The sequence below is a fragment of the Leptinotarsa decemlineata genome, unplaced genomic scaffold (assembly GCF_025532065.1).
Source record: "Leptinotarsa decemlineata unplaced genomic scaffold, Ldec_3_MD MMD2_tig00004307_RagTag_RagTag, whole genome shotgun sequence".
NCBI classification, from domain to species: domain Eukaryota; kingdom Metazoa; phylum Arthropoda; class Insecta; order Coleoptera; family Chrysomelidae; genus Leptinotarsa; species Leptinotarsa decemlineata.
In genome coordinates this window covers 8,087,940-8,110,579 of record NW_027412606.1, presented here as the reverse complement: position 1 = coordinate 8,110,579, position 22,640 = coordinate 8,087,940, and the positions used below count along the sequence as shown (strand labels likewise).

Below are 22,640 nucleotides of genomic sequence, written 5' to 3'. Positions count from 1 at the left end.
AATAAATGATTAAATTCCAAATAAAATAGTGAAGCACTGATTCATTATAAAATTTGTATAACAAATGAAAAAATTATAAATAGCAAAATTTCCTATTTTCTATTATACCCAATTGATTAGAATAACTTGATTTTCTGCGCTGTTGTACTATTTGTGAATTATCTGCATATCTCACTGTTATTTGATCATATTTAGTGGTTAGCAGGTGTTCCTAATTATAAGTATTCGATGTTTCTCGGGACAATGAATTGAATTGAACTTGCTGTTTTCTAAAACAATAATTCGATATACAGAGTTCGATTCGTGTAATGACATTATGTGTTTTCTTCGAATGTAATGTCCCATTTTTCCAATTTCCAGAGTTACCTATAAATTGTTCCCAATTGACATACAGTCGGCAATACTGTAATAATGTCAATTGTTTTTGAAATGATGGAAACAATTGTTCTCCTGTCATCAGTAGTATTTTTGGAGTTAGAAAAAGGCCTGCAAGAATATATCTTCTAGAAAAACATACTATTTCTTTATGTAATGAACAATACTTTCATTTCAGACTCTGGTGAGGAGAGCAATTGGAGGAGAAGAGGTCGAGATCAGAGTCGGGATAATGTTGATATTGGAAATAATACAAGAAGAGGAATACTCAAAAGAACGAATGGTCGTTTAGAACAAGAAGGAAATTCTGTCAGTGAGTTGAACTATATAATTCACCCAGACTAAATAACCCTTAGCCGGTAAGTGGTGTGTGAAGTCACCGGCAGTTCAACTTTCTCCAAAGCTTTTTCACACCAGCTAACTGAGCTAGTGTACTGAGTGCACTGGACTGGTTAGCTGCTTGTGAAAAACCCGGATTGTAGCTTGTGAACTCACCCCGTATACGTGAGCATTTAATTTTACTTTCAATACACACATACGGAGAATGGTTGATATTTTCACCAGAACTTGAGCATTTTGTATGCAACTCTTCTCTCCCAATATATTAATTATTTTGACTCCCGCCCCGGAGTATGTGTTGTGTAGTTGCTTCCTGACATTGCCTGCAGATGTCGTGGTAGCAATCCTACAAAGCTTCTGACTAGACTAGTGTGCGTTTGTGTGTATGTGGTATTAGCCGGAGAAGTAGTTGTTTTTCGATAGTCGTTTACCAGAGCCTACTGTTTAGTTAGTTGGGAGAGATATAGATTGTGGTGCCATTTTATCTATGGTCTGAAACATATTTCAAAGGCAAAACCAGTCTCCATGCCCCAGGTCTCCAACTGATTGATACAGGGTTTCAGATGGACTCATCAGTAGTATTTTTGGGGTTGGAAAAAGGCCTACAAGAATACATCTTTTATTAGAAACAAAATAAATACTATGAATTTCTTTATATACAGACTTACCATTTCAGACTCCGGTGGAGAAGGCAACTGGTGGAGAAAAGGTCGAAGTCATAGTCGAGGTAGGAGTAGAGATCGACATCAGAGTAGAGGTCGATATCACAGTCGGGATAATGTTGATATTCTGAATAATGCAAGAAGAGGAGATACACATAGAAGAACTGATGATCGTTCAGAACGAGGAGGACATCCTGGCAAAGAGTAGAACTATGTATTTACCCCGACTAAATAACCATCACTTACCCTTTCAATACACAGATACCAAAATGTTTTACTTCTGGTACCATTTCTGGCGCGGTGGCTGATTCAACTACAGACGAATCTGGTGACCAGTTGGATCGAATTATGTCTTTTCGGGCTACTCTGACGTTTCACTCAGTATGATTGAGTCATCCGGCATTGACGAGGAGCCCGAACTTCATTAACCAAACCGGTCTGTCGGTGGTTATCCTGACCATGTCGGGAATCATGACTCTATAAAAATTGTAGGCGGGCGACTTTGTCACACGAATTCCGTTTTGACCAGAGATTTTACCAGAGATGTTTCAGTCTCCGTTACCACTAGTACATATTTCTTGAATTTATTGCATTAAAAAAAATCTGTTTTTCCGTTAACCAGCTGTCGCACCCCTACGAACGACAACCCTCAGAAGTCGAAACTTGTGCGAGCTGAGGATTAACGAGGTCTTACCTTTTAACGTGTGATTCCTAACACGGGTTGGACGGTAGCAAGTGAAGATCGATCGTTCAGACTAGAGCTTGAACCGCCGACCAACACGGCAGTCAATTCGAGTGAGTGAACAAAGCACCCACACCGAACCGCTTGGCTACCGACTGACGAGTAAATTTACATTCGAAGGCAAACCAGTCCTCATGCCCAATTTGCCAACTGATTGATCCCAGGTTTCAGAAGGAAACAATTGTTCTTTACGTAAAGAATAATACTATCATTTCAGACTCTGCTGGGGAAGGCAACTGGTGGAGAAGAGGTCGAAGTCAAAGTAGAGGTCGAAGTCAAAGTAGAGGTCGAAGTCAGAGTAGAGGTCGAGGTCAGAGTAGAGGTCGAGGTCAGAGTAGAGGTCGAGATCAGAGTCGGGATAATGTTGATATTGGAAATGACGCAAGAAGAGGAGATAGACATAGAAGAACTGATGGTCGTTCAGAACGAGGAGTAAATTATGACAGTGAGTTGAACTATGTATTTACCCCGATTGAATAATCCTTACTTTCTCTTTTAATACACAAATATAGAAATGTTTTGGTATTGTCACCATTTCGTAGGTACCTCTCTTTCCTCAATATGATTATTATCTTGACTCTCACCCCGAAGTATGTTTTGTAGAGTTGCTTTCTGATTTTGTATGCAGATAGCGCGGTGGCGGAATCAACTACAGACAAATCTTAGGACTAGCTGGACTCAATTTTGTCCTTTCGGGGTACTAGACGTTTCACTCAGTATGATTGAGTCATCCGACATTGACGACGAGCTAGAACTCCATATCCGATCTATCGGGACTTATAATTTTATATAAATTGTAGGTGAACGACTTTGCCGCACGAATTTCGTTTTGATAAAGCTTCAGTTGGTTAACGGACATTAAATTTCTTGAATTTATTGCATTTAAACGAGTAAATTTATGGTGTGATTTTGTCTACGATCTGAAACATATTCCAAAGGCAAACCACTCCTCATGCTCAAATTTCCAACTGATTGATCCAGGGTTTCAGATGGAAACAGTTGTTCTTAATGTAAATAATAATACTAATCATTTCAGACTCTAGTGGAAAAGGCAACTGGTGGAGAAGAGGTCGAAGTCAAAGTAGAGGTAGAGGTCAGAGTAGAGGTCGAGATCAGAGCAGAGGTCGAGATCAGAGCCGGGATAATGTTGATATTGGAAATAATACAAGAAGAGGAGATAGACATAGACGAACTGAAGGTCGTTCAGAACTAGGAGAAAATTCTGACAGTGAGTTGAACTATGTATTTACCTCGACTGAATAATCTTTACTTTACCTTTGAAAAATCTGTTTTTCCGTTAATCAGATGTCGTCCCCATACAACTTTCAATACATAGATACGGAAAGGTTTTGGTATTCGTAGGTACCTCACTTTTCTCTTCTGCTTGTAGATGGTTCGTATCAATTTGTTAACATCCTCATTCCATGTTGCTTTTCTGGAGAAGAATAGCCTTCTCAACTAACTGTAGGTATTTTTGTTCTTTCTCGAGCAGTTTTGAAGTCTACAACTCCGCTACAGCTATAAATATAGAAAGTATCGTTTGGTATTTACCTAGCTTAAGGACTCTGTGTCTTTCAATCCGTCGATGAAGGTTCATACTCAGGAAAATGAAGAGGACGTAGGACAAAGATGCTTGTTATGTTAATTCTCGAAAAATTTACGGGTAATTTCGGAGATCTCGCCGATCTAAGGTCAACCCTCTCAAGTTGCAGATTTCTGGACTGGTGAGGCCGACAATAAAATGCAATCCCTCACTGAGGTTCAACTTCAACTCACTTGAAAGGCTTATGCAAAGGCTACAATTTTCACTTCACTGAATCGAAAATGTTACTATACAGGCAAGTCATTCAAGAAAAGAGCAGTGTCAGTTTTCGAATCACAGTGATGATCCTCTAGTTTTTCATACATGATAGAAGTACAGTAGGTGAAGTAGGTTTTATGATGAAATTGGCCGATACTTGATAATAGCTTCCTCAGACGTGTTCATACTGAGATGAACACGTGGAATCTACTGTACAGTGAAACAAGTGTTGTGGTTTTGTGAACTGTTCAGTGAAAATCTCAGTATAAAGTATTACTTGAATAGGGGAGTAGGTTGTTGTTGCTCTCGACAAACAGTGAAAAGCAATGAACAAATCAAAAGCATGGTCAGGCGTATTCTGAACTACTGCGCAGACAGAAACTATTAATAGATTGTTATTACTTTACCTATGTTAATATCAAATGATATTGAACAAATCGAATGGATTCGGGTTTGAAGGCCATCGTGGTTTGTTACTGTATCCTAACGTTTCGCCTGAACGACTGACTGGCTTCTTCAGAGGTTTATTCATCTTGATGGTTCACCGATGAATAGTGATTTCTAGGCGGTGGTCATCTTAATTTCAGGCGAGTTTTGAATATTGAATCCCTGACTCTTTCATCGTGATTTATTATATGGATCTGTATGTTATTTTTGGAGCGCGGCCGAGATTTCTCTCGCCGCCTGGGGTGTCCCTCTTGGCAAGGGACTTTTCTTTGTGAATAGCACTCACGTGGCCTCGAGATTGCTGTAATCTCACCCCGTGGCGAGGTCTTTGAGGTGTTCTGTATCTGTATCTGTAGAGTAGGGAGGGTGAGTGTAAGCCCACGCACTTAGGCCACATGTGACCCATTGTACATCCTCCCGAGGAGTTGTCCTCCTAGGTCGTCGTCCATCCTGTCCTTTCCAGGAAGGTGGACAGGTCGCTGGGAGACATCTCCTTTATATCGGCAGGTGTAGGCCAAGACTCGCCGTTCAGTTTGTCTTAGCTGGTGGGGGGTTGACCATCAACATAGTTTGTAGAACGGGGAAGCTCGTCAGCAGGGCCTGTAGCTTGTCAAAGGCCGTGCATAGGCTGTCAACCGAGCTGGGGTCACTGTTGTTTGTAGTTTTAACGGCCCTCGCGTATGAGTATCCGTTTTTGATCAGATTTGTTTCTGTCGGCCTTTTTGTTTGGGCTGGCGGGTCTTTGGCTTTGGTGTTCTTAGGATGCTCCAGGCATCCTTGGTAGTTAGTTGGGTTGTCCCCTTTGCAGTTAAAACATTTAGCTGGAGCTTGTTTTGGTTTTTTACACTCAGCCGTCATGTGGCGGCCGGCGCATCTCAAGCATGCTGGGATTGCTTTGCAGTTTTTCTGCGAGTGCCCAAATTTCTGACAGCGGTAGCATTGCCCCACTGTTTTCCGCGGTCTTTGAGGTTCGCTCTTCACTCTGACATTTAGAATTTTCCTGACATCGTATATATGGTTCTGCTTCCTGGAGACTAGAACCAATACTAGCGGGAGTGGCTTTTTGGCTTGTTTCCTCAGCCTGGCTACCGATATAGTGTCGAAGCCTTTGTCTTTCAGATGGTCTTTGATTTCGTCAATCTTAAGGAATTCAGGGACGCCTCTAAGTACAACTCTCAGTGGTTTTGCTTCCTGCATTGTGTATGTATGGTGCGGGATGCTCTCTTTGACTAGCATTTTGGCTATTTTTCTGAAGTCGTCCGGGCTAGCGTTACTCAGTCGTTGATGTTTACCGCTTTCGTGAATTTTATATTCTCCCTTGCGGCTATTTCATCAAATTTGGTCCACTTATCTTTTCGTCTTATTGTGATAGGTGGTGGTCTGATTGTTTTAGGGCCCGTTGCCTGTGCTGTATTAGACATCGCAGCCGCTTCGTCTTGTATTTCAGTTTCCATTTCTTCAGATGGAAGGTTTTCTTCGGGTTGCTGAGGTTTTGGAGCCTCATAGGATATCTGATTTTCTTTGTTTTCAGGGTGGTTGACCCTGAGTTTCTTACATTTTCTTGGCGGGATTTCCGTCTTTCCTATTTTTGACGCCGCGTTTTGTGCCTGCGTTTTAATCTTGTTCGTTTGTAGTTGTTTTATGGGAGATTCTGTCTCCGCTGAGCGTTTTTTATTAAGGGTCGCCTCTTCTTCCAGGCTTTCTTCAGAGGAATAGCCTGACATATCATCTGGTGATTCATAACCGCAGGCTCTTTTTTGTTCAAGTTCCTGCCTTCGTCTACGCATTAATATGTGCGTGGAAACGAGTTCTTGTGGGGAGACTTCGTATAAGTCCAATAAATTAGATATCATGGCTAAAACCATGTCTCTTTTTTCTCTACTAGCGTTGACGACAAACGTGTCGATGATTTCATTCATTTTAGCATGTTACTTCTTCGAATGCTCGAGAACAACTCAACTATGGTGATTTCTAGTTCGTAAGTTGTATTTATGTTCACTCAGGTAGCCCGCCTTTCTAACTGATGCGTTGCTATTCGCCGAAGTGTTTTTACCTGTTTATGACGTTACATTGCATTGCACCGTTGCCACCTTAGCGTCTTTCAGTATGGGATTCCAAATCCCGTTGAGCGTTATCGCTTCCTCTTTTCTGTTGTAGTTTTCCGTATGTTTATGGATTTCTATGGCTACCAGTACAAGCCGACTGTGATATCCTTAATCGGGTGCAAGTAGTTTCACATCTTCAAACAGTATCGTATGATCTCCTTCACTGAACGCGTGTTTTGCAACTGCCGATTTTTCTATTTGACCTAATCTACAGTTTCTCCGATGTTCATTCAGCCTTGTACCCATGGATCTTTTGGTGATACCGATATAAAATTTTCCGCAGGTGCATGGTATACGATATACGTCCCCAGCTGATAGTGGATTTTTTTCATTTTTCGCAGATCTCAGGCTTTGTTGTATTCTCCTGGTGGGCTTGAATACTGTTTTCATGTTATGCTTCCTTAAAATTTTTTCGATTTCGTCTGTAACCCTAGGGATGTACGGTAGAAATGCAAGTAAAACCGTATGAGTTTCCTCCCTATTTTGACTTGAAGAAGTCTTCAGTTTCATGGCATTGTTGATCTCGGTTACACTGTATCTATTCGATCTTAAAGCCACTTGAAGATGCTCCAATATGCTCCTTGTAGGTGTTCCCGTTCACATACAGGCTGATTCACGGTGGATGGCACATTAGACGTTTCTGGTGAACCAGACAACGGATCACTTTGAAAATTTAATGGAGGGCATATTCGGGCATTCTCTAGCCAACTAAAATATTTTCGACAATGCGGTGTTGCCGCTTCTATTAGAAAGCAGTAGCAACTTTGATTTTTCAAAAGGAACACTCTGTATATAATATTATTTTTGGAATCTCCAACAATTGCCCGACTTTTCTTGATATTTCCCTATACCTATCTGTTACCGTTTTCGAAATAAAAATTAATTTCAATTTTTTTCTTCGAAAATCATGACTTCTAAAAATGCCGATATCTTTTAGTTAAGAAGTACTATGATATCGAAATTTGGTTTGGAGTTAGGTGATACTTGGACACTTCCCACACGTCAGCCTAATCTCCGTTACTTCAATACAGGGTGGTAAAAAAATAAAGTTTTTTCGTTTGCTTGAAAAAGTTGCTGAAATTTGATTATTTTAAATGGAACACCCTGTATATTATTGAAAATTCGGAAAGCTGCTGAAATTTGCTTCCTTTCTATGTATATCATACCTATACCTAACTAGTCAAGTTTCGGAATTATGAACATTTATTTGTGAAAATGTCCCTTCAGAATGGTATTTCCATTCGGTATTTGGTAAGCAGGCCATGATTACTATTTGACAGTAGCGTTGTGACATTCTCCTAATAATATCGACATTTTCGTCACTTCAGAAGTTGCAAATACCTTCAAAACGATGGAACAAAACTATTCAAACGAAGTTCTTATGAATTTGTTTATTATTTTTGGACAGTGTGACAAAATTATCAGCAGAACATGTAGAAAGTTCAATGAAATGTATCCGAATCTACCGCCAATGAACCTTAAGAAATTTATACGAATTCAGAACAATTTCAATGCATTTGGATCAACTTTAAAAGCACCAAGAAACTTGCCTCGACCCGTAACTTTCGAAGACAACCAGATTAATGTCTTAGCATATTTTCACGCATTTCCCGAGTCATCGATAAGAAGTGCTGAAGAAGATTTGGGTATAAAATATTCATCGGTTCAAAGAATCTTGCGAAGACATAAAATGCATGATTATAAATTCATCAAAATTCAAGCAATGAAGCCTCAAGATCCTCAACAGAGAGTAGAATTTTGTGAAATGTTGTTGACACGCATTCAAGAAGATCCACTTTTTTTAAATAAAATTATTTGGACTGATGAATCGAAATTTTCGAGAGAAGGGATTTTCAATAGAAAAAATCGTCATTATTGGTCCAGTGAAAATCCTCACGTCACAAAAGAAGCCGGATTTCAAGAAAAATTTAGTTTTATTGTCTTCTGCATGTTGATGAACAACAAATTGAGGTATGTGATATACGAGGAGTCATTAACATCCAGAAGTTACCTGAATATTTTGCCAGCGATTCGAACATATTTTGAAATATTCCACATGATTGTTTTACTTTTTTATAATTATTCATATCAATATTTCCAATTTCAAGTTTCTTGGTGCTTTTTATCCAAACATATTGAAATTGTTCTGAATTCGTATAAATTTCTTGAGGTTCATTGGCGGTAGATTCGAATACATTTCATTGAACTTTCTACATGTTCTGCTGATAATTTTGTCACACTGTCCAAAAATAATAAACAAATTCATAAGAACTTCGTTTGAATAGTTTTGTTCCATCGTTTTGAAGGTATTTGCAACTTCTGAAGTGACGAAAATGTCGATATTATTAGGAGAATGTCACAACGCTACTGTCAAATAGTAATCATGGCCTGCTTACCAAATACCGAATGGAAATACCATTCTGAAGGGACATTTTCACAAATAAATGTTCATAAGTCCGAAACTTGACTAGTTAGGTATATAGGTATGATATACATAGAAAGAAAGCAAATTTCAGCAACTTTTTCAAGCAAACGAAAAAACTGTATTTTTTTACCACCCTGTATTGAAGTAACGGAGATTAGGCTGACGTGTGGGAAGTGTCCAAGTATCACCTAACTCCACACCAAATTTCGATATCATAGTATTTCTTAACTAAAAGATATCGGCATTTTTAGAAGTCATGATTTTCGAAGAAAAAAATTGAAATTAATTTTTATTTCGAAAACGGTAACAGATAGGTATAGGGAAATATCAAGAAAAGTTGTCGGGCAATTGTTGGAGATTCCAAAAATAATATTATATACAGAGTGTTCCATTTGAAAAATCAAAGTTGCTACTGCTTTCTAATAGAAGCGGCAACACCGCATTGTCGAAAATATTTTAGTTGGCTAGAGAATGTCCGAATATGCCCTCCATTGAATTTTCAAAGTGATCCGTTGTCTGGTTCACTAGAAACGTCTAATGTGCCATCCACCGTGAATCAGCCTGTATATTACGGGCACGTTCCGTCAGGGTGTTGATATTTCCCCGTTTTTGACTTGGATGGTGGTTCGAAAGTTCATGCAGATATATGTCGGTTTTCAGTACACTTTATGTGTCAGTCTTGTGCCACGCCTTTCGACGAGTACATCTAAGAAAGCTATTCGTTGTTCCTGTTCAGTTTCCATAGTGAATTTGATGCTAGGGTGTTGAGTATTTATGTGGTCTAGAAATAGGTTCAGTCTGTCTCTCGCATGTCTCCAGATAATGAAGGTGTCATCCACGTATCGTAGCCAAATCTCGGCCGCAAAAGCCTTAACCAATTTATCAAATCGAATGGAATTGAATCATTTGATAGTAATTATTGAATACTGCGAATATTGTACTGATTTCAATGTTTCAGGCGCTAGGAGAATGGGATTTAAACTTGCCGAAAAGTTAGGTGATGATGAAGATATTGAAGAAGTGATACAAAATCTTTTCAATGATAAAGCTGGCTTCAAAAATCTCGTACAAAGTAACGACCTTTCTGGAGATTTTTTGGTTTTGATAGTTCACATACTAAGTAAGGTTTCTAAAAGCAGTTTCGATAATTCGAAGATACACATATATAAAACTGTTTTTACAAATGGATCTTACACCAAGCAATTAAAATCCTTCATTACAAGTTTGCCATACCACGACCAACGCGAAATGAAAAATACCAAGTATTTCTGGAATGATTCCGACCGATTCTGGTACAATCTCATAGACATTTTTAGAGATATGACAAGTACACCAACTTTAGCTTCTGAAATTCTTCCAAATATCTTGAAATCATTAGTTAGAACTCTACCCATTTTGGAAACAGAACAAAGTATTCATATTTCTGAAGAAATAAAGAACGGATTCGAAGTGTTGTTTCAGAAAGTAGAGAGTATGAAATCACAAATGGAACAAAAATTTCATCTGGAAGCTACTCAACATCATCATAATAACAATGAAGATGATTGGATTCCTCCTAACGATTTCAGAACGGTCAGTGTTATTCCAGATATTCTTGAGGTTATTGTCAAACAAGAACCATTTCTCAGAAGAAACAAAATCAAGGGCCCTTATAGAAATGTTGAACACTATTTAGACGTACAATTTCGATTACTAAGGGAAGATTTCGTAGCACCTCTAAGAAGGGGAATTTGTCAGTACTTGGAGAAATCCGATTCGAAACGTTATGATGATATAAAAATTCATCAGAAGATCCATTTTTTATGTGAAGAGAATATCAATGAGTTGAAATGTTTCAGAATAAAATTTGATTTCAGTAATGAGAAGAAGACTCTGAAATATGAAAATTCTAAACAGTTTATGTTCGGATCACTTGTTTGCTTCAGTAACGATCAATTTGTTAGCATCATTTTTGCAAAAATTGTCAAAAGAGATCCTGAAATGATAAAAAAAGGTGAACTAGTAGTGGGATTTGATGGACATCAAAATCTGGCTGTAAAATATAATGTTGATTATATAATGGTTGAAAGTAAAGTATACTTCGAACCGTACTATCATGTTTTAACAGCTCTGCAAAGACTCACAGAGGACAATTTTCCAATGGAAAGTTACATTATAGACGTCAGTTCAGAAGTACATTTGCCAAAATATATGGATTTACATACAATGTTAACTATAGATGGAAAGAGCATGCCCACTGTGTACTTGAAACATCACCAAAATTTTTATGGTCTCAACGATTCACAAAATATTGCTTTGAAAGCTGCTTTGACAAGCGAAATATCGGTTATACAAGGGCCGCCAGGAACTGGAAAAACATTTTTAGGTCTCAAAATTGCGCATACTCTGTTGAAAAATCATAGTATTTGGTATAATAATACGCCCTTGTTGGTTATATGTTTCACTAATCATGCATTGGATCAATTCCTGGAAGGAATTCTGAAAAGTACTAAAAAACTTTTACGTATCGGAGGACAATCAAAAAACACAACACTTGAAAAGTTCAATCTCAAAAGCAAAAACAGGACGAAAAGCCCTGCGTTTTATCAAACACAAAGAGAAGTAACTATTTGTTTGAATGAACTGAAGAAATTCGATATGACAATCGATGAAATAAGAAAATATAATAGTATTTTAGATTTTTCTTTATTTAACGGAATCGTGAAAGATATTGAAGGAACTTGGTTTGAAAATGCTGAGAGAGACGACATAAAAAATTGGCTCATTCCTAATTTGGCATATTCGGCTGTATCACCATTCAGCAATTGGGTAAGTATTTATGTGGCAAAATGGAAAGTTAGGCTGTTCACGTTAAGAAGAGAATGACGTCATTTTTGGTAATTTTGTATATCCAATATAACAACGTTAAAATTCTCACTGAAATGCGTTCAACAGCAATGAAACTAGTAATATTTCATTTTGTAAGTTGCTAAACTGCTAGTAAAATTTCAGACGTTGCCGAATCGAGAAAAACTCGAAAACTGTCAGTCTTTCTTTTCTTTTCAGAACTAATCATTTCTTTTGATGAGACCTCCGTATATTAGATATGCCTAAAGCATTGTCGAAATAGTCCCAACAAATACTGAAAGTAAGTAAGGATAATAGCAATAAAACATATCAACGGTACAAAAAAAATTGAAAGTTCGAAATAGTGCACATGTTGGCAACGCCGTAACTTGTCATCTTGTGACGTCATTCTCTTCTTTGCGTGAACAACCTATATGAGCTAATAATCAGTCTAATTTTTTCTATAGAAAGTAGAACTCTTAGCATTTAAGAACAACCTATATGAGCTAATAATCAGTCTAATTTTTTCTATAGAAAGTAGAACTCTTAGCATTTAAGATATATAAATCGCAAAATCTTGTTAATTACATTATTTTCCACTTAAAAACCGCAGAACCGATTCTTGATATGATGGACTTGTCTCCCCACAGAAAAGCAGAACATCTGTTGAAACGTTCGTAAAATCAAGAAAAAATAAGCAATGGGCTTGTTTCATGATTTTTGGTTTATAGGTCACTTGATAGAAATTTCAAATTGAAAAACAGTGCACTTTGTTTCAGCTCTCCAAGTACCGTAGTTTTCTTGTAATTAATTATTAAATATCGAATGTGATAGGGCGGTGAAGTCACGTTTCTATTCCCACTTCTTGTTCGATTGACCAATAGGAACAATAGGAATAATCAACATTGCCAAATCGTAAAATTCACGAAGCCTATAATTATCAATACAATTATGGAAGTGTATATGAACCCGTTAACGTTTCAATTAATGAGAAATGAAGCCAGCAAACAAATAAATACATAATGATAAGATCGGTTGAATCCACGAATTAAGCATAAAAATGGACAATGATATTTGCCTTGATAACTGATATAGTACAAATTATATCTAAATATGGTTCTAAGTAGAATTTAATGAGCTATATTTTCAAATGGTTTTCGAATGTTCATGAACCCTAATAAAATAAATCAATTATGCATTCATGCCACCCACCAAAAATAAGAAATTCAACGTTACTGGCATATTAGCCATATCGTCATCCAGTCAGCCAGCGCCCTCTGTAGTGTATGCGAAAATGTGCTCTTTTTAATGTCAATGGTTTCTACACATAATTTCGTATTTTTGTTAAACTGATTTCAAAATGAATGTTGAGCCTAGTTTTGTTAAAGCTGACTCCGACAACTTACCAAGAGTCGATTTTGAAGTGATCGATGAATTTTATTTGAAATTTTGCAATACTTTGGTACCGAAGTGAAGAATGAAAAATTTAAACGGTAGGTGGTATATTTAGTAGGTCCCTTTTATTTATATGACATTCATTTCAGACTCTGTATTTTATCGAAGGATGGAAAGTTTTGATTCAATTTTTATTTTAGCTCGGCCAAGGTAGTAATGGTAAAATTCAATCCCAAAATAACCTGAAACATATTTTTCAGAATGTAAACTAATGACACGGAATATGCAGCAAAATAGGCACTCGCCGAGACCTACCTTTTAAAAAAATAAACGTTCTGTAATTAGATAATTGTAACAGTTGTTTTCACACCGAGTTGACAACAATAACAAAAATGACGTCTGTCAAATTGGATCATCAGATCTGTGATTGGATATTTAAAACCAATACACTTGGCAACTCCGCTCTAGACACGATCAATTTTATTGGTCAACAGACACGCGGCCAATTTAAATTCTTGCTTTTCGAATTGGTTTTTTTTGCAAATATAAAGAGATCTTGGGGCCGATTAGGTTTGATGAGTATAATATACCCCTAACTCGATCAGTCTATAAGCAAACCAGTATCATTTTCCATAGCATGAAACAAGCCCATTAACAGATTATCGACGTTTGGTTTGTTATGTTATGACAGTTGTTATGGTGCGCGCGGAGATAATGGAGGTGATGACATTTGTGATCGTACACCCGTGAATAATTGTTACCATGATAGAAGCAAAGTCAGCAATATCCATCACACTATTATTTACAACGCCGCAAGCGAAAATAATCGAGTTTTTCACAACGAAACCGTGATGTACGAGGTTTCTTAAAAAAATAAGGTGTGTTTTCATTTTTACCACACTTTAATTACATGCTTTATATTAGCTAGTTTGTCAGTTTGTTATCGAGATTGTTGCTTGATATAGTCGCGGGCAGATGGCGTTGTACGTAAGTAACCTCCTTGATATAATTCGAACTCACTTTACATGTATTTGTAAACCTCCTTTGTGCCCCTGCCGCCTTTCTTGGGCTTGGTAGCTGATTTTCAGGCTCCCTCCCCGGAATCGGAAAATATCAATGGTCATTTTTCTAAACAATGTACGGCTGATTGATCCCAAAGTTAAGATAAAATAAATATAGTTTAAAAAGACTAAAAGACACGCTTTTATAGCATACGAAACTAAAAAATGAAAAATAAATATGGTTTAAAAAACTAAAAAACACGCTTTTAAAGAACCTCGAACTAAAAGTCAAGCGCCCGTCGCTTTTTTCACAATAATACTTTTCAGAACTTTTCAGTTCGATATTCTTCAAAAGCGTGTTTCTTGGTTTTTTAAACTATATTCATTCTCAAAAAATATTTATTCATTCATCAATTTATATTCTGTTCTCTTCGAAGTAATCTCCCTAAGATATAATACGGTTGTGCCAGCGGTTTCTCTAAACCTCAAAGCAGGTCTGGTATGCACTTTTTGGTATATCCTTGAGCTTTCTCAGCGATTCGGTTTTTATCTTTCCAATCGTCGCCAAATATTGTCCTTTTATAGACGTCTTCAGTCTTGGGAACAGGAAAAAGTCGCAAATCTGGTGAATATGGTGGCTAAGGCATGATTACGGTGTTGTTTTTGGCCAAGAAGTCACGAACAAGCAATACGAATGTTTTTCTACAATACCGGACGTTTCCTTCGAATTGCTTCTCGCAAGTGCATAACTTCAAGACCTCTCTCTCTCTCTCTCTCTCTAAATTTGTTGGACGTTGTTTCCCACTTGGGCGCATTTGTCCAGGCTCCTCCCATCAAATTGACAGAAGCTTCGCCGGGGGCGGGGGGCGCAGCGGTCTTGCTCGAAGCAATGCTGCCACTCCATTTTTGTCGAACTTTTTATAATAAAAAACAATATGGTATGTTATTGTCGCCTTCTGCTCAGGATACCTTATGATTTTTTCACATAAATATTTATTGGGTCGTCCTCTCTTCGGGAGATCTTCGGATTTTTGGATTCACATACATGGTCCATTTACGTGGTTATTCGAACCACCCGGCCTGGATACCGGCGTGAATAAAGGGGCCCTCATTCTTAATTTTTTATAAAACTCTCACACATTTAAATAATGACCACAATAGACTTTCACAACACAAAACGGAGTCCCACGATAGCACTTGGCATCTGCGTACCTTTTTTGTGGACAGATATCATCAGCACGTCCGTCCACTACCACGGCCACCACGAAACTCCCATAACTTCAAGATAATACTTCTTTATATTGACAGGACGACCATGTGGCAAGAACTCCTGACTAAATACGCCACGATATTCGAAGAAAACAGTGAGCCAAATATTGACATTTCATTGAACTTGGCGTGCTTTCTTGGTCTTGGCTCTCCTGGGCTCTTCCTTTGGGACGATTGGAGTGTTTTTGAGCACTCAATTCCATTTTTTACAAAATTTGATGCAAATTTTTTGATCCGTTTTTTCGATAGCAAATAAATATGTCGAACAAGCAAAACTTTTATGTGGGAGTCTCGTGGCGGCCATGGTAGTGGACGGACGTGCTGATAAAGTTCGTGCTATCGTGAGGCTCCGTTTTGTGTTGTGCTAGCACATTGAATATATACTGAAATGAAGTTTGAAGGCCCCTTTATTAAACGCTGGTATCCAGGCCGGGGTGGTTCGGATAACTACGTAAAGGGGTCATATATGTGAATTTAAAAATCCGAAGGTCTACCGAAGAGGAGGCGACCCAATAAATATATGTAAACAAAATCAAAAGGTCTCCTGAGCAGGAGGCGACAATAAAAAAAATACTGTGTTTTTTGTTATAAAAAGTGTGACAAAAAAGGGGTGGCAGCATTGCTTCGAGCAAGACCGCTGCGCCCCCCCCCCCCAGCGAAGCTTCTGTCAAATTGACGTCAATTTGATAGAAGGAGCCCGGACAAATGCGCCCGAGTCGGAAACAACGTCCATTAATTTAGAGAGAGAGATAGAGAGAGAGCTAGAGAGAGAGAGAGAGAGAGAGAAAGAGACAACTTTTATGCCACTCACCAACAAACTTAGTATGCTAAACAGCTGAAACTGTGAACATATGTTTAAAACGAGTGTACCAACATGAAAAATAAAAAAATCGCTAATCAAATGTACGTAGCCCGCGAAATTTGAACATTCACCTTATTTTTTGGGCAGATTATGTAATGAGGCTGCGGAATATTGAAAATCAATCCACTGCAGATGTCAAAGAAATCGCACAAGAGGTGCACTGTGTTGCCAGGTCTAAGGTATCGACGCCAAATAAGGCCACCTCAGTATTCTTTTGATCGAAATATTTTATTTTGTGAAATAATTCCTGAAAACTTGGTTTGTATCAACTGTAATGTATAACGTAATAACTGTTGATCATTAAAATAATAAAAAATCAATTTTGAGAGGAAAAAATAGAATCTTGCATATTGGCCTTATATGGCAACTGGGTTCATAATAAGGCCAGTAATAATTTAGTCAACAAAGTTGGGGAATTCGAAAGAATATGGTGAAGTAATAATTATTATTTGGTAAAAACAATAAGAACACTAAAGAAACCATCAATTTACTTGAAAATATTTCAATATCTAACAGACTTTCAACTAAAATCAGTTGCAAAACAAGAAAAAGTCTAACTTAAAATTCAAAATTTCTATTTAGGAACACCTTGGACAGACAAAAACCTATTTATTTTCTTTTCTTAGTCCTACACACTTTTTGTGGACATAGGTGCCGCACATATGACATCTCCTGCATCTGAAATTTTTTCTTCATTACAAATGAAGCAGAACCAGGATTCTTCTGTTTTGCTCACTTGTATTTTTTCTTTGCTTATGTTTTTTCCTTTTTTCTCTGCCAGATCCTTTTTCATTGTTACTTTCTTTTTCTCGTCTTCATTACACTTTTTCGTTGCAGCGGAAAACAAATCTCTAGTAACTTATTGGGCTTTCGAGTTGATTGCTGGACGGCGTTTTTTAACAGAAACTTTAAATTCAGGAGTAGCGAAAAACCCAGATTCGCTGAAGCTCACATCAAAATCTTTGAATTTTTTCTTTATTTTCACTTTTCTTTGATCTTTTATTTATTTTATCTTCTTTTGCTCTGTTATTTTCTGCTGAAGACTCTATATTTACATTTTGTGCTTCGTAGCTTTGTGAATCACTTTCTCGTTTCTCTTCTTCCGCTCTATCTTCGTCGGTCAAAGTTTCCAAAACACCAAATTCCTCTTCAATTTCATCGCTTGACAAATCACTCGTGTATGATCCAGATAAGTCACTGTCGCTCTTTAATAACCCAGACTTATTTACTTTACTGATACCACTAGGACCAGCAACTGACTCAGTGATTATTTGGCTATTTTCACCAACATCCTTTTCCAATATATTGTCAGGTAAGGCGCGATGTGTGAGAACACTGGGAGCAAATGCTGCCTCCGGGATGGCATTTGGATTAAACGGTCATATACCTGTCACTCTGAACTCAGATAGTATGTTTTCAGAGAAAATCGACTTCAACCAAACTGGTGTAAAAATTTCTCCAAATCTAGGTCTTGTAATGGCTCGTCCATTCGAATGATTCACCCAAAAATTCAAAACCTGTTCGTCCCAAAACGATTCGAAACTTCTAAAGACAGCTTTGTCGCGCGCTGCAGTTCATGGGTTCTATTGCTTGGTAAGCAAAACATAGTGATTTCATATTGTTCTGCAGCTTCAACAATACGAATGTCTAAGTGGGAGGAAGCTCCATCGAAGAATAATAAAACTGGCCCCGGACTTTTAAATTTAGAAAAGTGCTCAAGCCATTTTATAAAAGCATCTGTTGTCATACTGCCTCGTTTTGCCATTAAAATCTTGGACTCCTCGGGTAGGGTAATATACCATCATCTATAGAGGTGTAATGTACACCTCTATAGATGATGAGCGGTGGAATACATTGTCCTAAAGCATTAGCACATGCTACAATTGATAGATTTTCTCCATGTTCAGGGGCCACTAGATGTACTCGCTTCGCTCCTTTCTGAGCCAGCATAGTCTGTTGATGATGAAGGGTCAACTGGCACCCTTTTTTGTCCATGTTATAAATCTGGGTCGGCTTGCCCTAAAAATTTTTTTCGATCAAAGTAGTTCCGAGCTTCTTAAAGTGATCATCTACAACTTCATGATTAATTTTTTGAGCTCTGGCTAGGTTCAGTTTCTGCGCTCGTCGTTTTGATACATCGGGATGTCTGGAATAAAAACATTTCAACCCCTTTTCTCCAGCTATTTTCTTCAGATTCGAAAAATTGTGATGAATGTTGTTTTCCTTGAAAAATGTTAAACACTTTCTCGTGAAATTTTTGGAGTTAAAGGCATTCTTACATCGCACAATCGTCCTATCCTTCTAACTAACTCTCTTTCTTGTTGTTCAGATAAAATCGGATGACGTCCAAGTACGTAAAGTACGTCTGGGAATATTGTACACATTTGCGGCCCTATATGGAGGCATACCAGTCCTCACAGCATTAATGGCATCTACTAGTTGTTCTTCCGTCCATTGGGCTCGTTTTTTATTAGGCATTATGCTGAAAACAAAATATTTACTTATTTTATTTAAGGCGGCAGGTTCCTAATAAGGTCATTCAAGTGGCCTTATTAAGAACTATTTTCATAACCTGCAGTTTATGTTTTTTTAAAATAGTAGCCTCAAATCATTGTTACTAACTAACAAAAAATATAACCGGTACATTGAGCAATAGTTTTTGGGTCAGAGAAATTAAACAAAACTTACCTGATATTATAGGCAGAAATGCGCGGGATCGAATATGCGAGGCGAAATAAATATACGCGACTGGCTAAACGATAATCACTCTGGCTACTGAAAAATTTTGATCTCGGAGTCTCGGAGGCATAGGGAACTAGTAGATTGCGCCCCCTGCTAGAAATATGTATTAATATTAACCATACTATTTCGAATTGGCTCTATTAGCAGACTGGCCTTATTTGTCGTCGGTACCTTACTGTTTTTGCTATAGATTTCTGGTTTTGGCCCTTGAGTTACTGTTCTACTGTTTGAAAGATAAAACCTACAGGTAACTCAATTTACTTTCTATAATGATAATCTAATGACTGTAAATAGCGTAAATCACCATGTATGTAGAATGCATTTATAAAACATATTCTATACTGTTTCTCTTTATCAATCTACTGTTTTTTGACAGTATGACCTAGACGTACTAGTATGGCCCAACTTCGTATTTCATAAACACGTTATAAATAAGGTTATATAACTCAGATAATGACTCAACACAACACTTATTAATTCTAAGGCAGCACGAAGTTCGACGGGTCAGTTAGGAAAGGAAGTTATTTTCATTCGTTCCTTATCGGCTGTTCACACCTATGTTGTTCTTGACAGATTTGAAAAATAAATGCAAATTTATTACATGAATTCAAAAAAGCCATAACACTGTAGATATTATTTAAAGAAATGATCAAAACGGTTTAGAGTTGGGTACTCAAAGATTTGGACGTGTTTATTACCTTTATACGTGACACATATGACAGGTATCACAGAAATGATTCTAATTTTGTCAGGAAAAATCCTCCATGGAAATTATTGATGAAAATACAAAAGTAGTATCAGAAATACTAAAACACTCACCTTCAATTTAAAATTGAAATTTGTGGAAAAAGTCAAAATGAGGTAAAATACATCTTCCTTTTTCAGTTATGCAGGTACTAAGAAATCCAGGTCTGGCTCGCTTCTTACCGACTAAGTTGGAATCATTAGATATTCATTGAGTGCCGCGTAATATGACAGTTATTTTACATCTTCATATGTACCAGAAATCCCAAAAGTAGGAAACAACGAAATAACTTCCAAGTACCAAATGCATTAAAAAAAAATCTGAAAAAGTTTCAGGGTTTTTTCTTAGCTATCCAACGGCATAATCATATTAGTCCTTGACTAATGGGCCCGAAGTCAAGGACATTTTTCAAACGAAAGGTAAAATTTTTCCATCTTTCTGAATAAGAGAGTGGAACATGTCATGCCTGAATATGGTCTGAGCCTCTTCCACGAATTTGACCTTATGAATGATATCGGATATTATAACTGGTGATATAAGATCAAATATGATGATACTTTCAGTCTTTGAAATGCATTTCTCATAAGATATTTCAGTGTTATCGTAATTCTGGAACACTTGTAGAGTATGTGGCGTTGTTTTTCCAAGGGTGCATTCGTTGCGAGTTCTTCAAAGTATTCAAAGACGACGACCCGTCACGACTGGTTAGTAACTGATCGTAGAAAATATTTTTTTGACTCCTATTTCAAGTATATTCAGTAGTGCCACCATCTTGAAAATATTTGAGTTAGGTTATCTCCGCCAGCACTGATAATATATTGAATATCAGTCACATTATACTACACGGAAATATTTGAGAAATTCGAAAAAATCATGAAACAATTCATGCAATAATTGTCCAATAGAAATGACGATAAAACAGAATTGTTCCTCTCTATGGAGATATAAGGTGCCCAATGTTACGTTTATACTAGCTGTCTCGGAGAACTTTGTACTGACTTACAATAATTCATAAATATGTTAGGCAAAAAAAATCTACAACAAAAGCAGTAGATCTATTAGTACTGGACATGACGGTTTTCTACTGTGATCTCTTATTTATATGTAGTGGATTGATTCGCAATATTTTGCAGCCCAATTGCATTACAGCATCGTAGTTACTGACTTTATTTTCATCAGGACTTCGCTGACTTTGTTTCCATTATGACACAATAATTATTCATGCACGTTTGATCACAAATGTCATAACCTCAGTTTTCTTTGCGCCCACCATGGCAACTATCATAACCTAGCAAACCAAACATCGTTTCTGTTAAAAAAAAATATGTAAAAATATATCAGCTGTCACCCCCCTACGAACGACAACTCTCAGAAGTCGATAAACTTGTGCGAGCTAAGGACTAACGAGGTCTTACGTCGTTAGTTCGTTGATTTCTCTATTTTCTTGATTTTTCGAACGTTCCATTAGATATTCTGCTGTTCTGAACGGAGACAAAATCAAAATATCAAAAATAGGTCAAGGTTTTCATGAATTAAAAATATAATGCAACTTTTTCTAATATCATTCGAAATGGTCCCAACTTTGAGTATTGGTGATTTCAATCTTCTTGTTGGCCTGATCCTATAACCTCTCTTTATACTAAATTTAAACCAATGATGATTTCGAATATTCTTTCAGTTCAAGGTCAAGCTCTGCTGGTGGAACAATCGATTATAAATTTAATTTGAATGGGGGTGTTAGGTTAGGTCAGGTCAAAAGTGAGTGGGTCTATCCGACCCTTCACCGCAACCCGCAAGGTTTCATTGTGGCTCACACATCTTCACACCCGCCCAATTAAACCTAGCTTCTTAACGATGCCGATTAGTTTGTATGATGAATGGTCTTTCAGTTCAGATAGTAAGAGTATGGCTCTACCAAACTCTGAAAACCTGATCCGATCCCCAGCGGGGCAGGCACAAAGTATGTGCTCGGCTATTTCATCATTTTCCAAACAGAGGCGACACTCACTGTCTTCCGATAGTTTGAGTCTCTGCATATGATGATTCAAATGACAGTGACCTGTAAGAAGGCCTGTTAGAGATCGTAGTTCATCCCTTCTGTAGTCCAACAACTTTTTGGTATCAAGCTTCGAAGGGTGAATAAACGCCTTGGAGTGAGCCAATCCTTGAAGATTCTGCCAGAAGTCCATAAATCTTCTTGCCATTTATGTGTTCAATGTTTGTTTGACGAAACCTGAAGCTATGTCAATGACGGTTTCTGGTCCGATGAAGCTGCTTGCAGCACCCTCCTTTGCAAGGGAGTCAGCAGCCTTATTGCCTTCCAGGCCAGTATGGCCTGGAATCCTGTCAGAGAAAAATTTGTTAAGTCTTCCTATCGTGGAGAGTCGTTTTTGGCAATTGGCTACCAATTTAGACATTGCTTGGTGGGAGCCAAGAGCTTTCAATGCCGCTTGACTGCCCGAGAATATTTTTATTGACTTGTGTATGAAGTTGGATTCTTCCGATCTCCTCTTTAAATTGATTTATGCAGCTGGCAATGTGCACAAATCCATTTGCAGTCCATCTAGCGTCTTTCTCCAAAAAATGTAGAAAGGAGGTAGATCTAGAAGGATCTCCATGGCCGCTGACGGTATGGTACTGATGACACCACTGATGGCTAGACAAACGTGTTGTTGTGAGCCAAAGAGCTTCGCCCGAGCCGTTTTCTGTAAAATCTATGGAGTAATTGCCACCAGGCAATTGCTCCATAAGTGATCATTGGTCTGAAAATCATCACGTGAATTCATTGGATATGTTTGGGACCTAATCCTCAAATTTTACCATAAATCCTTCAAAATGTCCATAGGGATAGTCTGGCTCTGTATAAAACGTTTCGCCAAGTAAGTTTTTTATCAAGGACAATGC

General features: G+C 37.6%; 1 protein-coding gene across 10 annotated transcripts in view; it reads left to right on the top strand.

Annotated features, from left to right (window-relative positions):
- The window catches only part of LOC111507144 (NFX1-type zinc finger-containing protein 1), a 90,156-nt gene that overhangs the window by 26,214 nt on the left and 41,302 nt on the right, over positions 1 to 22,640 (top strand). For 5 of the 10 annotated variants that reach the window (XM_074178909.1, XM_074178911.1, XM_074178917.1 and 2 more), the window contains 4 exons: positions 554 to 688; positions 2,336 to 2,563; positions 3,155 to 3,346; positions 9,855 to 11,704. In XM_074178909.1, coding sequence (XP_074035010.1) covers positions 554 to 688; positions 2,336 to 2,563; positions 3,155 to 3,346; positions 9,855 to 11,704 — 2,405 coding nt within the window. The remainder of the gene's footprint in view (positions 1 to 553; positions 689 to 2,335; positions 2,564 to 3,154; positions 3,347 to 9,854; positions 11,705 to 22,640) is intronic. The other 5 variants (XM_074178913.1, XM_074178915.1, XM_074178912.1 and 2 more) reach the window with 5 other exon arrangements.